Source organism: Panthera onca, chromosome D3 (genome assembly GCF_046562875.1).
Source record: "Panthera onca isolate mPanOnc1 chromosome D3, mPanOnc1 haplotype 2, whole genome shotgun sequence".
NCBI classification, from domain to species: domain Eukaryota; kingdom Metazoa; phylum Chordata; class Mammalia; order Carnivora; family Felidae; genus Panthera; species Panthera onca.
The window spans coordinates 10,411,604-10,427,056 of NC_138350.1; the positions used below are offsets into that span (position 1 = coordinate 10,411,604).

Here is a 15,453-nt window from a genome sequence, read left to right on the forward strand (position 1 = left end):
ACCTTCAGTTCGAACAACGACCTTGGCAAAGCCACCCAAAAGCAACCACTTCTGCAAGAATGCTAAATGGCCTGTGTACTAATATAAAAATCTGTCTCTCCCCCTAAAAACAGACACAAACACCTAGGAGGGAACGGGTCTCCAGGGAGACAAACTTCTAATGTGAGAACATGACTGGGATGGGGCAGCTGAGATACAGGGCTTAGAGTGAGGATGGCTAGAGATTGGAGTGGGTTTCAAGCTTGGCTGCATAGTACTACCACCTGGGAGAATTAAAGGGAAACAAATGTTCACTCCGGGTGAAATAGTAAAGGAGATTAAGAATGCATTCATTGTGGGGGCGCCTGGGTGGCTCAGTCGGTTGAGCGTCCGACTTCGGCTCAGGTCATGATCTCGCAGTTCGTGGGTTCGAGCCCCGCATCGGGCTCTGTGCTGACAGCTCAGAGCCCGGAGCCTGCTTTGGATTCTGTGTCTCCCTCTCTCTCTGCCCCTCACCCACTCGCATTCTGTCTCTGTCTCTCTCAAAAATAAAAATAAACATTAAAAAAAAATGAATGCACTTATTTTCATGAGCACTGAACAATATATCGAATTGTTGAATCACTATCCTGTACACCTGAAACCAATGGAACACCATGTATTAATTATGCTTCAATTTAAAAAAAGGAAAAATTTCAGCAAAGAAAAGAAATACTGACTCCTGAGTCCACCCCACCCCCCACCCCCGCAAGAGTCTGATGTCATTGTTCCATGGTGCAGCCTGGACTTAGCGATCTTAAAAAGCTCCCCAGGAGAAAGAAGCCTTATGCAAAAGAGTGCACGCTGTAAGCATCCATTTATACCAAATTCTGTAACAGAAAAAACCCACATTAGAAAGGAAATAAAAGTCGAATTGCTTCTGGTGGGGACGTGGGGGCAGGAATTAATTGGGATGGGGCATGAGGGAAGTTTCTGGGGTGGGGGAATGTTCTATATTACGACGGGGGCTTGGGTTTCACAGGAATGTGCGTTTGTCAAAAAGCGAACGGTGCCCTTATGGTTTGTGCATTTCACTGTATGTAACTTTACCTAAATAGAGATTTGTGAGCAAAAACGGAGTCTTAGTTAATGATATGCATGAAATATAGAGGAGTGGAATATACTCGTGTCTGCCACTGCCACTCAGTATGAAATGCATAAAAAAATAAAATGGATGGATGGATGGGGTGGTGGATTGATGGACAGATAGATTGGTGGGTGGATGGATGGATGGATGGATGAAAAGACGGACTGGTCAATGAATGGATGGGTGGATGGATGGATGGATGGATGGACTGGTCAATGAATGGATGAGTGGATGGATGGATGGATGGATGGAAGATGGACTGGTCAATGAATGGATGAGTGGATGGATGGATGGATGGATGGATAGATGGACTGGTGGATGGTGGATGGATGGATGGATGGATGGATGGAAAGACGGACTGGTCAATGAATGGATGGGTGGATGGATGGATGGATGGATGGATAGATGGACTGGTGGATGGTGGATGGATGGATGGATGGATGGATGGAAAGACGGACTGGTCAATGAATGGATGGGTGGATGGATGGATGGATGGATGGATAGATGGACTGGTGGATGGTAGATGGATGGATGGGTGGATGGGTGGATGGATGGATGGAAAGACGGACTGGTCAATGGATGAATGGGTGGATGGATGGATGGATGGATGGATGGATGGATGGATGGAAAGACGGACTGGTCAATGAATGGATGGGTGGATGGATGGATGGATAGATGGACTCATGGATGGTGGATGGTAGATAGATGGATGGATGGATGGGTGGATAGGTGGATGGGTAGGTGGATAGATGGACTGGCCGACAGATGGATGGATGGATGGAAAGATGGACTGGTCAATGGATTGATGGGAGGATGGGTGGGTGGATGGATGGATGGATGGATGGGTGGTCAGATGGCTGATAGGGCAAATATGTAACAAAATATTAACTGTAGAATGTAAGCAGTAGATTTGTGGGTGCTCACTGTACCCTTCTTCCACGTTTTCTGTATGTTTTACAGTTTTCATAACAAAACACTGGGGAAGCACTGCGGGTACTTCTCACGTTCAGCCAAAGTTGAGCGCTTACAGCAAAGGGTTAGGTTTTACACAACAGCCCAGCACACGGGATCTATTTCCAGATCTATTTCACACATTTACCTGAACACCCTTGCCCGTTCTGTAGAGCCAGGGGATTACCCAGGTGCGAGCAGGGCACCCCTCCATCAGAAAACATGCCAAAGGGCCGTTTCTGAGCCCTCCCTAGAGCCACCGATTCAGAACCTCCGAGGAGGAAACCCAGAAATCTGCTTTTCTTAACAAGCCCCCCACCCCCAGGTAATTTTGATGTCTGCCAAAAGTCTGAGAAGCGCTACTCGCACGTGAATGAGTGATGTGCCCACAGACACTGTCCCTGAAGAGAAGGTATGCCGGAGGGGGGGGTGGGGACAGTGCTGCAGATGAGCAAGAAAAGGTCGGGGGGGGGGGGTGTTCTCAGCATCCATATCCCTGCCGGTCAACCAGGAGCCAACATGGGACCCCCTTGGGACAAACCTCAATTTCACAACTTAGGCCGGCTTGGCTTCCCAAACACAACCCCCTCTTATTTTCCGTAAGTTCACACTTCTCTGGGGGAAGCCGTGTCCAAAAGTACAGCAAGGAGTGGGGAGTTCATGCCGTCTCTGGAATGTTGTCTTGCAAATCACTCCTCATTAACCGGGCATTCCGATTACCTTTAACCACGAGCATGGGGTTCCAAGAGCACTAAGCCGTTTGAAAGTGACCATTTGAGGTTAAGGGCTCAACATTCATTTAAAATCAGGAAGCCGGGGCTGGAGAAGGAGGGAAGGTGCCAACGGAAGGGCTTTAGCCTTTTAGGGCGGCGGTGGGGGAAGGGGGGGGGGGTGGACACCTGAATCCTTCGAAATCGTTTGCAAATGTTTTTTTTTTTTTTTCTATTTGTATCTTGTGAGTTGTTCAGAGAGTCCCTAGCTTTCATCGGATTTTCAAAAGGGACCCTGATTAAGAAGCCCAGCCCTGGAGAAAAAGATGGAGGGGACTCTAAGGAGCGCAGAGGCAGGTGACAAGGGTTTCCAGCGTGGGTGGGCAGAGACGGCCTGGGAGAGACAACAGGAACCTACTGGGTGGAGCTGGGACATCCTGGGCCCTAAGCTTTCCTAGCCGCTGGCTGGCTGGGGGGCGGGGGGCTCCAAATCCAGGCCAGCAAAGCAGAGCCTCAGGGTGTCCCGGCTCCAGACCGGCTCGGAAGCCACCACCGTCCATCGAGTGTGACAGACCCCAATGACGCTGCATAAATGGCCCTCTGTGCAAGGTGACCCAAGAAGCGTGGGGGAAGCGGTGGGGAGCAAGGGGGAGTCTCTCCACCCTCAAGGGGCCGAGCTCACAGCCAGGCCTCTGCGCCCTGACTCGCCGCGGGGCCCTGGGCTGGTCAAGCCGGCGTCTGGCTTCACGAGGGCACGGACCCCGTCGCAACGTCGGCCTGACATCAATCCAGCCTCAGTCTGGGCCCCATCCCCTGCCAGATGCCTCCGTGCATGTTGGGGTGGGCTTAAAACACGCGGACACTCTCTTCAACTCTCCTCCCTAGAGGGGGGATCCCTGCGCCTCAGATCGGGCCCCACCCCAGTGAGTCCCGTGCAAGCCACAGAATGCGGCAGGAGTAACACTACGTGTTTTCAAGACCCGGTAAGCAAGAGTCTCACGGCTCCCTCCTGGTCCTCTTGGGAGCAGCCGGCAGCCCCGGGAGGAGTCTGACTTCGCGGAGTCCGCCACGCGGGGCGGGCCGCACGCACCGGCTGAGGTCCCAGCCGAAAGGCAGCACCAGCTGGCGATCACAGCTGCGTGCCATCCCGGACGCCCGGACGCGTGACTTCAGCTACCTGCCGCCCCAGCCAACACCTGGCTGCAGGCGAGAAGTGCCCAGACGAGCCCTTTCCAAGTTCCCGACCCGCAAATCACGAACGAGACGAGCGGGGTGACTTCCTGCTTCGCCTGGCACACGTGGCCGCCAGCAATGCCTGGTCTTTTCAGCATCAGTGCTACTGACGAGCAGCACCGAGCGGGGGCCAGCAGATGGGCACTCTGAGGTCGCCTGCACTTCCTTGGCCGTTTAGCGGGCCGTGGTGGCACAGAGCAAGCAGGGTCTAGCGCTCCAGCTGTCCCGGATTTAGTCACACACACGGAACAGAAGGCATAGCCTTCCAGCCCGTCCCACCGAAGCCTGGGCGTCACCTGTTACCTTGCAAGAGCAATCAGGATGCGCCCATTATCTCATTCACCCAGGCAACAGCCCCGGAGGTGGGTTCTACAGTCACCCCTCATTTCACAGAGGAGGCGGCCGAGGCTCAGTGGAGTAGGGGAGCCCTGGAGCCACTCCATGCGGTAGCCCCGATCCCAACTCCAGAACTTTCCCCCAGTGGACCCCGTCCCCCGGGAGATTCACCTTTGCATCCTCAGGACCCGGCGTCGAGCGAGCCCTTCACAAATGTGTGTTCGCTGAATAACGGATCGACAGATCAGAAACTGCATGGATTAATGAGTCTCTGGTCCTCAGTTTCCCCTTCTGCAAAAGGGAGAACACTGGGGGACAGGCTGTCTCCTGTGGTCCCTTCTGTGTGGAGCATCCTATGCTTCTTGGAGCAGCTGTGCCCCCTAATGCCACCATGTCACCGGGCCACCCCGGCTGGCTTTCAGAGAGCTTCAGAATGTGACCCCTACTCTAGACCCCAAGACTTGTAGATCACTGCCCACTTCTACCCTGATCCAACCCAGAAAACCCTTGTTCCCAACAGGGCAAACGCCACTCTTCCCACAAAGCCTGACTCCCACCCGCTCCTTCCCCCATCTCCCCTCCCCCCAGGGCCCCCACCTCCTGCCCCAGCGGCCTTGGCCTTGGTCCCCAGCACCTGCTGACTCTTAGGAAGTTCACAACTTGCCTGAACACATCTTAAAGACTGGAGCAAAGTTCAAAGAAAGCCATGTTCTATGGGAAACCAGGCTCTAGATCATTTCAAACAGCAGTGAAGCTCCCACACCTTTCTTGTTAGGATGCGCATTTAGGGGTATTTCCCAAATTTCGGCCATTTGCATAGGACCTTGACAAGTTCGACAAACGTTTACTCCAGCTCTACTGCTATGTAGTTAATACTTTCCCTTAAATAGGGGCGCCTGGGTGGCTCAGTCGGTTAAGCGTCCGACTTCAGCTCGGGTCACGATCTCGCGGTCTGTGAGTTCGAGCCCGGCATCAGGCTCTGGGCTGATGGCTCGGAGCCTGGAGCCTGCTTCCGATTCTGTGTCTCCCTCTCTCTCTGCCCCTCCCCCGTTCATGCTCTGTCTCTCTCTGTCTCAAAAATGAATAAACGTTAAAAAAAAAAATTAAAAAAAAAAATACTTTCCCTTAAATAATCAGCCTTCGCCGTCCCCCTTCCCTCCCCCCTTCCTCCTTCTTTAGAAGCAGCCTCATTCTAAGCAACAGCAACTATAAAATCAGCCTGATGTGCTTGCGTCCGTAGACCTTCTAAAATCATCCATCTGTCACCAGGGGAGGGGTCCTGCAATTGGGGAAATAATTGGTTTTTAGGGGAAGATGTTGTTTAAGCCGCAGATTAACCTTGCAGAATAACCTTGGCATTATTTTAATCAGCCTGCTAAAAGGCAGGATTGTAAAATAATTGTATCGTCCTCTTTGTGCTTTTCCCACAGCTCTCCCATTTTTTTTATAGTAAGCGGTCTTCTTTCTGGAATTAGAAATCGTACACGGACGTCGCAAAACAACTAAGACCATCTGCGTTTTCAAAAAACACCGAGAGCTGGGTGAGAAGAGACAGCGGGGTGAGTGCCCAGACATTTGCTAAGCGAACGCGGACGATATTTATGCGGGCTAACTGTGAGTCAAGGTCCGGCCCTCTCCCTTCTTCCAACTGCTGGAATTAGAGGAAATGTCATTCCTCCTGCTTTCCCCCCCCCCCAACCCCAAGCCAGCTGTCACCGGGTGTGCAGGGGACAGGAAACAGGATTACAAGACGAACAGGGAGCCTGCCGTTCCGGCCTGGCTATTATCACAGCCGACTCCGGACAGCCATCTTCCCCACTTGTCACTGGGAGATGGGACCACAGCCCAGAATAACTGCTTAACGAGGGCAAAACTGGGAGTAACGGAGAGTCTTCCCCCAAATCAGATACGTTATATCGAGCGTGGACTAAGAACCAAGTACCCTGTTGACAGCCTCTCATATGGCACTTACAAGAACCCTGGAAAATGGAAGCTGTATTTGTTTATACCCATTTTGCAGATGAAGACACTGAGGTTCTGCGAGGTTAAGTCACTTGCCTGAGGTCGCATGCTGATAAATGCAGAGCGAGGATCGAACCCGGGTTCGTCTGACTCCCAAAGCCTTCTGTTGGACCCGCTCTGCCCTACTCTGTCTCCTTCTCAGGGACCACGTCCACAGTGCTGGGCCCATGACCGTGTCCACTCTCCCAGCCTGGTTCCCCGGTGCGGCTCCTAACACGCCCACAAAGACGCACGCGGTTCTTGGGCTGAGAGTTCCGATCCAACATGTCAGTTACTGAGTGCCTACTGACTACGGGCCACCCTTTCCCACCTCTTCTGCAAGTACTTCCCCAAAAAGGACCCTGGGACGACCCCTCGGCGAATCTGCAGTACCTGGGGGACGAAAGGGACAGCCAACCCAGACCAAAGTAGAGTCATCTGCCTAAATATCTAACCAGCTGTGTTTAGAACTTCAGGACAGAGTCCCCTGGGGTCACTGACAGTGAAGCTCTCAGACACCTGTGCTTCCCCACCTGTCTCTCCTTTCACGTCTATCATCCAGCCCATCAGCTTCCAAAGCGCAGGGCCCTGGCCCGACGCAGGAAAGCGGTGAGGGGTCCTGGGGACAGACATACACGGTCTGTGGCCAGGGGACACCTCTTGGAGGAAGGGGCAGCTCCAAGGAGACCTAGTGATGGGCGGGAGAGGGTCAAGTGGGGAGGAAGGGAGAAAGCCTGAGGCAGACCAGACGTGCTGTTCGAGGGGCCAAAAATAATGGGAAGAATACAGGTGTCGAGCATCCCCTTCCGCATGACTGAGACAGAGCGAGGGCACTGGAGGGGGACAGAGCTAGGGAGGAGTGGCCAGGTCGGACAGGAAGGGCGTGGCCCTCCACAAGGAGTCTGGACGACCTCATCCTGAGGGCATCAGGAAGCCTGGGAGTGTTCTAGGCTGTGGAGTAACCTCGTCTGATTCGCGTTTTACACAGATGTCTTTGGCAGCTGCCTGGAGAATGTCCTAGAAGGGTCTAAACAACTCAGGAGGCTGTGGCTGCTGGAACCGACAGCCTGGCAGGAGAAAGGGGGGGTGAATTCGGACACATGTTAAGAAGGCTGCATCGACGGGACCCGGTGACTGGGTGCGTGTGAGGGGGTGATTTGCAACACCTTCGGTCCATCATCCCGTCTGCTCTTGACTTTGTGGGAAGGAGGGGAGATGTGAGGGAAAAACCCCTGGTGTGCAGGCCGGAGCAGGGTGGCTTGCATCCAGTCCCTACCTGCACGGCCTAGAGCCTCACCCGCAGGCCTGAGGTGAGACTCCATCAAAGACTACAACGCCGTAAAGGAAGCCGACAGGATGGCGAGGGCGTGTGGTCGCCGTGCAAACGACAGCTTGGCGCTGTGAGCCCAGGGCCACAAACAGGTTGACCCCTCCCGGCCTTATGCGGTGCTTACTGTCAACTTTTCCGCTGACCGTGGACTTGACCCACCTCCAATTTCCAAAATGCAGACACTCGACGCCAACGTTTTCTAACAATTTAAGAACTGGGTTCTCTTAGCCACAACCACAAAAAATCTCACTACCCCCGCGATCGTGAAGGACCCCAATGATAAAGCGGGGTGGACGTGTGCGCATCTGAAGGTATCGGTGTTATTCACTTTCTAAAAGCGTGCAAAATCACAGCAGGCAACCCCACCAGCTAAACACGGTTTCTGTGGCACGTATTTCCAAACGCACGTGAAAACCCCAGCGCTGCGGGTTCTCCCTCTCCCTTTCTTAGATCCCTTCTGTGTCTTTGAATGGGTTTGTCTGTCCATCTGCCTGACTCACCCTTCTCGTGTCTTCCAGAGAGGATAAGGAAAAACTTCCTAAATGACCTCATTTTATTTTGAAACACTAAACCCACCAGAAGGGGTGCGGCGGTGGGGGCGGGGGGGGGGGGCGGGCGGGGACAGAAACCCCTTCCTGGTCAAAGGAATCAAGATGTATTTCTAATTCTCTCGCCATATGGTAAGTTATTTTGGAAGCGTATCATGAGGTAAGAGAACGTTTGAGAGACTTGGCAAGGCTTGTACAACCCTTTCAAATCAGACCAAATTCCCACTATGTACATTTGCTATAGCCCCTTCTATTCATCATATCAGCGACCGTGACCACAGGATATGTAAAAATACCGAGCAATTTTTATCACCAGCTTCCAATCCCCCCAGTGCCCCGGACCACCACATGGTGTCAGGTTTGTCTGTATTTCACCCCCAGGAAATCAAGTCATTAACTTCCCTTTCATTTACGGAGAGCTGTTGCCAAAAAGAAAATCATTCATCGGCTGTGACTTATGGGAAGAAAGAGAAAGGACTGACTTCACGGGAAGGTGGGCGACAGCAAAGAAAGAGGGGAGAGAAAGTTCTTGCTTTTGTCCCCCCCCCCTCCCCAGGGCAGATGGAGAACATCAAGTTCCCTCGTGCCTCCTCCCCGTCCTGCCCCCCAAGGGGGCACACGCCCCTCCCCCCAGGCTGTCCCATCCTTTAAGGTTTAAGCCGTGGGTGGCCGCTTCTCCCTTTTCTGGGTGGGGACAAAGGAGCCCAGAATTCCAGCTTCTTACCTTTGCATTCTTGACATTCTGTGTAGGTCCATGTCGTCACTGCCCCGGAATCCTTTGGCGAAGGGATTATTCTCAATCTTTAATTGGGTGATCTGAAGGAAGGAGAGAGAGAGAGGGAGGGAGAAACTTGGGTTTTCACTTGATGGCTGGAAACGCAGCCTCTGGCAACCAAAGGCGGCAAATTAAGCCAGTCACGTCAACGGAACCCACCACTTCATTCGAGAGGAGGCTTTGAAAAATGTCCTAGATCAGACCGCTTGGAAAAGGGGAAAAAACCTGGTTTCGGTTTGCCCATTAAGTGGAGTCATACCCCGCATCACTCCAGCTGCGTTTGTTTTTTAATCCTGCCGTGTTGTGCCCCAAACACGATCTAGGCCCCTGACACTCGGTGCGCCGACCCCCCCCCCCCGACCCCGCCTGGAAAGTTGTGCGCGTTGACACGGTGTCGCTCCCCCCGCAGCGTGGCGGCGATCGCCGTTTGGAAAAACTCGGCTGCTTCCAAAATTCTGTTCTGCCTCATGCCGGGTTCATTCAGCTTCACAGACAAGGGTTATAGCCAGCCCAGGTAGAAGACGGTGTCTAATTAAATCAATACCAAAATACAGAATGGTAACATACATGATACCTGTCAGACCGCTCCAAACCCCTTCAATCTTCTAGACAAAGAAGCACGATCCCTGTTCTTGGAAATTTCGGTTGTAATGTACAATACTCAGTAACAGAACAGGGGAAACAGTCCCACCGTATGGACTTTGCTAGAAGTACTTCTTAAAAGCTGTGTGTGAATCGCATGTTTATGCATCAAATCCCTTTTTTTTTTAAAGGAGACTTTTTTTATGTTTATGTGTTTACTTTTTAAAAAATGTTTTGATTTGTTTTTGAGATAGAGAGACAGAGTGCGAGCGGGAGAGGGAGACACAGAATCCGAAGCAGGCTCCGGGCTCTGAGCTGTCAGCGCAGAGCCCAAAGCGGGGTTCGAACCCAAGAACCGTGAGATCATGACCTGAGCCAAAATCAGATGCTTAACTGAGGCACCCATGCGCCCCTATGTTTATCTTTGAGAGAGAGAGCGAGCAGGAGCGGGGAGGGGCAGAGAGAGAGGGAGACACAGAATCCGAAGCAGGCTCCAGGCTCCAAGCTGTCAGCACAGAGCCCGACGCGGGGCTCAAACTCAGGAACTGCGAGATCATGACCTGAGCTGAAGTCGGCCGCTCAACCGACTGAGCCACCCAGGCGCCCTCATCAAATCACCGTTACAGCCAGCAGGGCAGATTCAGGGACACTAGCTTCACCTTTGTTATCATGATTGTACCCTATCTATACGGCACGCGGGTCTGCTTAGTATCGTGATCTCAGTCAAAGCACTTCTTGTTTACGTTTATTTTATACTTGTAACCTTCTCTACGCGTCAAACCAGAATCACCAGCTATTCAATAAAAGGAAAACTATTGTATCAAATTCTCTCTGCTGGCACCCACAGAAAGTTCTAAATCCAAGGCCCGCCCTCACTTTGTTGCGAGGGGAGACGAGGCACTTTTCGAGATGAACTTACACAAATTGGTTCTGTACTCTCTCCCTGATAGATGAACGGAAAGATCATCAAAGCGAGAACACTTTTTTCTCTTTGTGGTCACATCATATGCCAAGTGCACACGAAAAACACCTCATCTACCCCTCCGTAGCAGAGCTGCAGAGAAACTGAGAAACTGTTTGAGAAACTGAGCAAGTTTCTTTGAGAAACCAGGAGTAATTAGTGAATGCACCCATAATTCATCCGTGGCACATCCGGGGGGGGGGGGGGGGGGCAGGCATTCTGGTATGTTCTGTTTTCCAGAAGAGATGGCTTTATAAGGTTTCCTTCCCACCCCAAGACTCTATAATGAGCGTGAAATCACTATATTGTGTATGTGTACATGTGTGTGCGTTTGCGATGAAAAAACAAACATATAAAATTAACGTTTTTAAGATCTGGTATATGAATCCAACCATAGGACATTTTAGAAAGGCAAAGGTCAATGGTGGCCAGAAGTTGTGTGGGGAGGGACGGATGAAAAGGCAGAGCCCAGAGGACATTTAGTGAAACTATTCTGTGTGATACTTAACGGCGGACACACGTCCTCACATGTTTGTCCAAACCCACAGGATGTACGACACCACAAGTGAACCCTAAATTAGACTCCGGGTGATTACGATGTGTCAATGTGCATTCATCGATTGTAATAATGTCTCACTCTGGTGGGGGATGTTGATGGTGAGGGAGCCTTTGGGAAGGGTCGGGGGCAAGGGGTCTATGGGAACTCTCTATACTTTCCACTTAACTTTGCTGTAAACCTAAAACTTCTCTTATAAAAACAAAATCTATTTTAAAACTTTTAAAGTAGGTGTGGGTATTTATGTGTATACACATTCCTTCTCCCCTCATTTTTTTTTTTTTTAAACCATGCCCATTCGTACAACTTCCTGATCTTGACTTGACTCTTCAGAACGAGTAGAAAAGTCTATAAAATCTCTTAGGAAAACAGTCTTTAACATGTGCACTCCCGAAGCCACTTCTGTTTTGGAGTCCAAAGACCCATCCCCTCCTGGAGCTTTTTTTTTTCCCACTCAGGCTGTGTCACAATAAAATGCAACCCAACTGACCATAAATCACGTTTTTGTTTTTGTTTTTTAAAGGAGGGGGAGAGGGGCGCCTGGGTGGCTCAGTCGGTTAAGCGGCCGACTTCGGCTCAAGTCATGATCTCGCGGTCCGTGAGTTCGAGCCCCGCGTCGGGCTCTGTGCTGACAGCTCAGAGCCTGGAGCCTGTTTCGGATTCTGTGTCTCCCTCTCTCTCTGCCTCTCCCCCGTTCATGCTCTGTCTCTCTCTGTCTCAAAAATAAATAAACGTTAAAAAAAAATTTTTTTTTAAATAAATGAAAAAAAATAAAAAAATAAAAGGAGGGGGAGAGATTCTCGATATGCTAAGTAAATATTCCATCATTTAAGAAGGGAGGGAGGGAATCCTTGCTGCACTCCACGCCCCCAATCCGCCCCCCGCCTTCAAGTGACTGAAGCCAGTCTCTGGAAATATTGAAGACAGTCAGGGTGTGGTATCGGGGCTGAATTAATGCCTGGTCCATGATGTCACTGTTCCTCCAAGCGCTCAGGACAAACAATTATTATGCGGGGGGCGGGGGGGGGGGGGCAAGGGGCGGAGGAAGTCTTTTATCAGCAAAAATCTTTTTCCCTGACACCACTCCTCACCAAAAGGTTTACTGCTTCCAAAAACCAAAAGGTTTTTAAGCTTCCAAAAGTATGATCGCATAGGACAAACACAATCTGCTACACGTACCCCTAGGTAGGTTGATCTTACACACATCTGGCTTTGTAGACTGAGTCCAGACGCCCGTAGGTTATTAAGAATTATCACCCTGGAGAAACGTGAACCTACAAGCTTGGCTGAAGGTGGCAAAGTCCACCTTGTTCTGTACAACCGCCTCTAGGATACGTCCTTCCTGACACACCGCCGCGTGCTGTGGCTCGCTCACTCACGGGCACACAGGCTGATAGAGTCAGACGTCTGAGTTCCACTAAAAGGCTCCACTGAAACTGACTTCCCTCCAAAGTCAGCATATAACCGGACATCCGGGGGAGGGGGGGTGGCGGTGGGGAAAAAAAAAACAAATATAAATGCCAGCTCGGACCAGTGAGACAGAGGTTGTAAAAATTAATGAGAATAATTGTTGGGAATTCTTGCTTTTGAAAAAAAAAAAAAAAAACACCCTCGCGAGGGCCAAAAATCTTAATTATGTCTCTCTATTAGGGGTTCATTTCCTGGTCCCAACCAGAAAGCTCATACCTCATAAATACAGGCTCCTTACACAATGATTTAAGCAGGAAGAAAAAATGCCTCTTAATGGCGAGGTAAGTTAATATCGGGGGGACGGCCGCTTGCAAACACAGCCATTGTTGCGCGAGCAGAGAAATGAAATGCCCACGTGACCTTTTTTTAACACCTAAATATTTCTAGGGATCGCTCTGGACGCTGCTGACAGCTTCAGTGAAAACCTTACAAAAACGTGTTTCACAGAGCAAACGTCGTTCTGGACGAGTCGAGTTTTTAAATATCTTTTCCAAGCTGTCAACCATCTGGGGAAATAACTCCCAAATCCAGCTTGGGGATCACAGCTGGGCTGAGGGAATACGTCTTGTCATTAGGAGCCCGGCGGCGTGCGGGTGCGTGACTGCAGCCCAACGCGTGAACCCTGCCACGCACCTGCCTCCGCCTGGTACCCACATCCAAGCAGAGAGAGGGCATCGTGAAGGCACCGGGCCGTTGACATCAAAAATCAGCGGCTCGTCAGTGTCCCGAACTGTCCTGGCGATTTAATCACGCGGACGGCTTTTCTGTCCTTGTTCATTTTTCCAAAGCATAATGCGGGGCAAAGAGCCCTTGAATGGATGGCATGTTCGGGGAATGAACCGACTCAACCACTAAGACTAATGTTTGTAGCTGTTGTGCAACCACAGTAAGAGGAACTTCTTTAAAATCTCAGTTTTTCGGAACCTAACGTGGCCAGGGCAGGGCAAAGGGTTTCCGAGCGTGTGTTCTGGAAGGAGCTGCCCTGTTGCAAACAGATCGGTTGGGCAGTAAGTCAGTGACTTCATCACTAATCGTGCTTACTCTTTGCCAGGCTCAGCACTACGAATTTTCCGAGGATTATCTCGTTTGGTCCTCACAGTGATGAAAACAATGCTTGTGTTCTCCCCATTGTACAGAGGAGGAAAACTGAGTCCAGTAACTATGCCCAATCAAATGGACTTCAACCCAGGCAGCCCGCCTCCAGAGTCCCACCTTAACCTTACGCAACGATGAGTGGCAGCTCAGGTGGCTTCTGCCCAAGAAGTCAGGGGGTCTCAACACCTCGCCCAGGTGGGACCCTAAGGGAGCAAGACAGAGTCCACAAACCGCACGCAGGTTGGCCCTCTTAGTCAAGTCACACGTCATACATCCATGCAGGGAACGTCCGGAGGGGCCCTGGACTGGACTGGACTGGAAAAATGTACTGCTTTAGACTACCTCCTGATAAAAATGAGTGCCTTTGGTACCTTACCACTAAAAAGTGGGGGAAACCTCATATGGGAGAGAGTGACTGCAAGTTCCCTCCGATGGAATCCCTCTTCTGGGTGTCAGGTGGGCTCAAAAACCTTTATGGCCCAACCAATTAAAAAAAAAACAAAACCCAGGGGCACCTGAGTGGCTCAGCCGGTTAACTGTCCAGCTCTTGATCTCGGTTCAGGTCATGATCTCACGGTTTCTCGAGTTCCAGCCCACATCGGGCTCTGTGCTGACAGGGTGGGGCCTGCCTGGGATTCTCTCTCCTCTCTCTCTGCCCCTCTCCCACTCATGCTGTGCCCCCCGCTCCCAAAATAAATAAACATTTAAAAAAAATTTTTTTTTTAAATTCCCACACGGGAACCCTATCCATCCAGATTCACATTTGGAGACACACATTTTTAGACCCATGAGCATTTAGATACACAATCCCCTAGACTGTGCTCAAACCTCACAAAGTACACACCCTGTTGGGCACACACTCCTTCAAGCGCACGGATCACTAAATATATTCACCGGGGAAGATACCTTTTTAAAAACAGAAATCTGGAAAAAAAAAAATTGGAGGGGGGGGCGCCTGGGTGGCTCAGTCGGTTCAGCATCCAACTCTTGGTTTCGGCTTGGGTCATCATCTCAGTTGGTGAGTTCGAGCCCTGCATCGCACTGTCAGCACAGTGCATGCTTGGGATTCTCTCTCTCTCTCCCTCTCTCTCTCTGCCCCTCCCCTCCTCATGCTCTCTCTCCCTCCCTCAATATAAATGAACAGACTTAAAAAAAAAGAAAAGAAAAGAAAGAAAGAAATAACAGAAACCTGAGCGTGTCAGGTAGATTCACAAGAGGTCGTGATGATAGTCTTGTGGGTATAACATACCTGTCAAATTGGCCAAACTGTATGCTTCATATATCGCAGTTTATTGTTGGGCGGTTATGCCTCAATAAAGCAAAGAAAGAGACGGAAAGAAGGACAGAGACAAGAGTGTGCTCATGTTCCCCAGATCTAGCCAGGCTGGATGGGCCCTAAGATCCTAACTACGCAGAGCTTAGGGATCTCCCCCCCCAGGACCTACTCTCCAGCAGGGTGAGTCTAACACTTCCTGTCCTTTCTGTAGGAGCCTGGGCTTTCTTAGAGGAAAAGAAAGAAAGAAAAGAAAAGAAGATCTGATATATCTTTGGACCCTCTGTCAGGTGTGTGTGTGTGTGTGTGTGTGTGTGTGTGTGTGTGTGTGTAGATACGTATGTGTAATACATGGCTGTATGTGCATATGTATGAGAGAGAGGGAGGGAGGGAGGGAGGGAGACTGAACGTCCTTGCTACTATTTTTTCCAATTTTTTTCCCCTGTGACTGTCACTGCAAAGTTAAACATAGATTGACAGCAGCCATAGAGGAAACAGGTTTCTAACAGCCAGACTCAAATTAGCCT

General features: G+C 50.8%; 1 protein-coding gene across 8 annotated transcripts in view; it reads right to left on the minus strand.

Annotated features, from left to right (window-relative positions):
• TBX5 (T-box transcription factor 5) overlaps positions 1-15,453 on the minus strand; it is a 47,982-nt gene that overhangs the window by 18,070 nt on the left and 14,459 nt on the right. For all 8 annotated transcript variants that reach the window (XM_060612395.3, XM_060612394.3, XM_060612396.3 and 5 more), the window contains one exon: positions 8,939-9,030. In XM_060612395.3, coding sequence (XP_060468378.1) covers positions 8,939-9,030 — 92 coding nt within the window. The remainder of the gene's footprint in view (positions 1-8,938; positions 9,031-15,453) is intronic.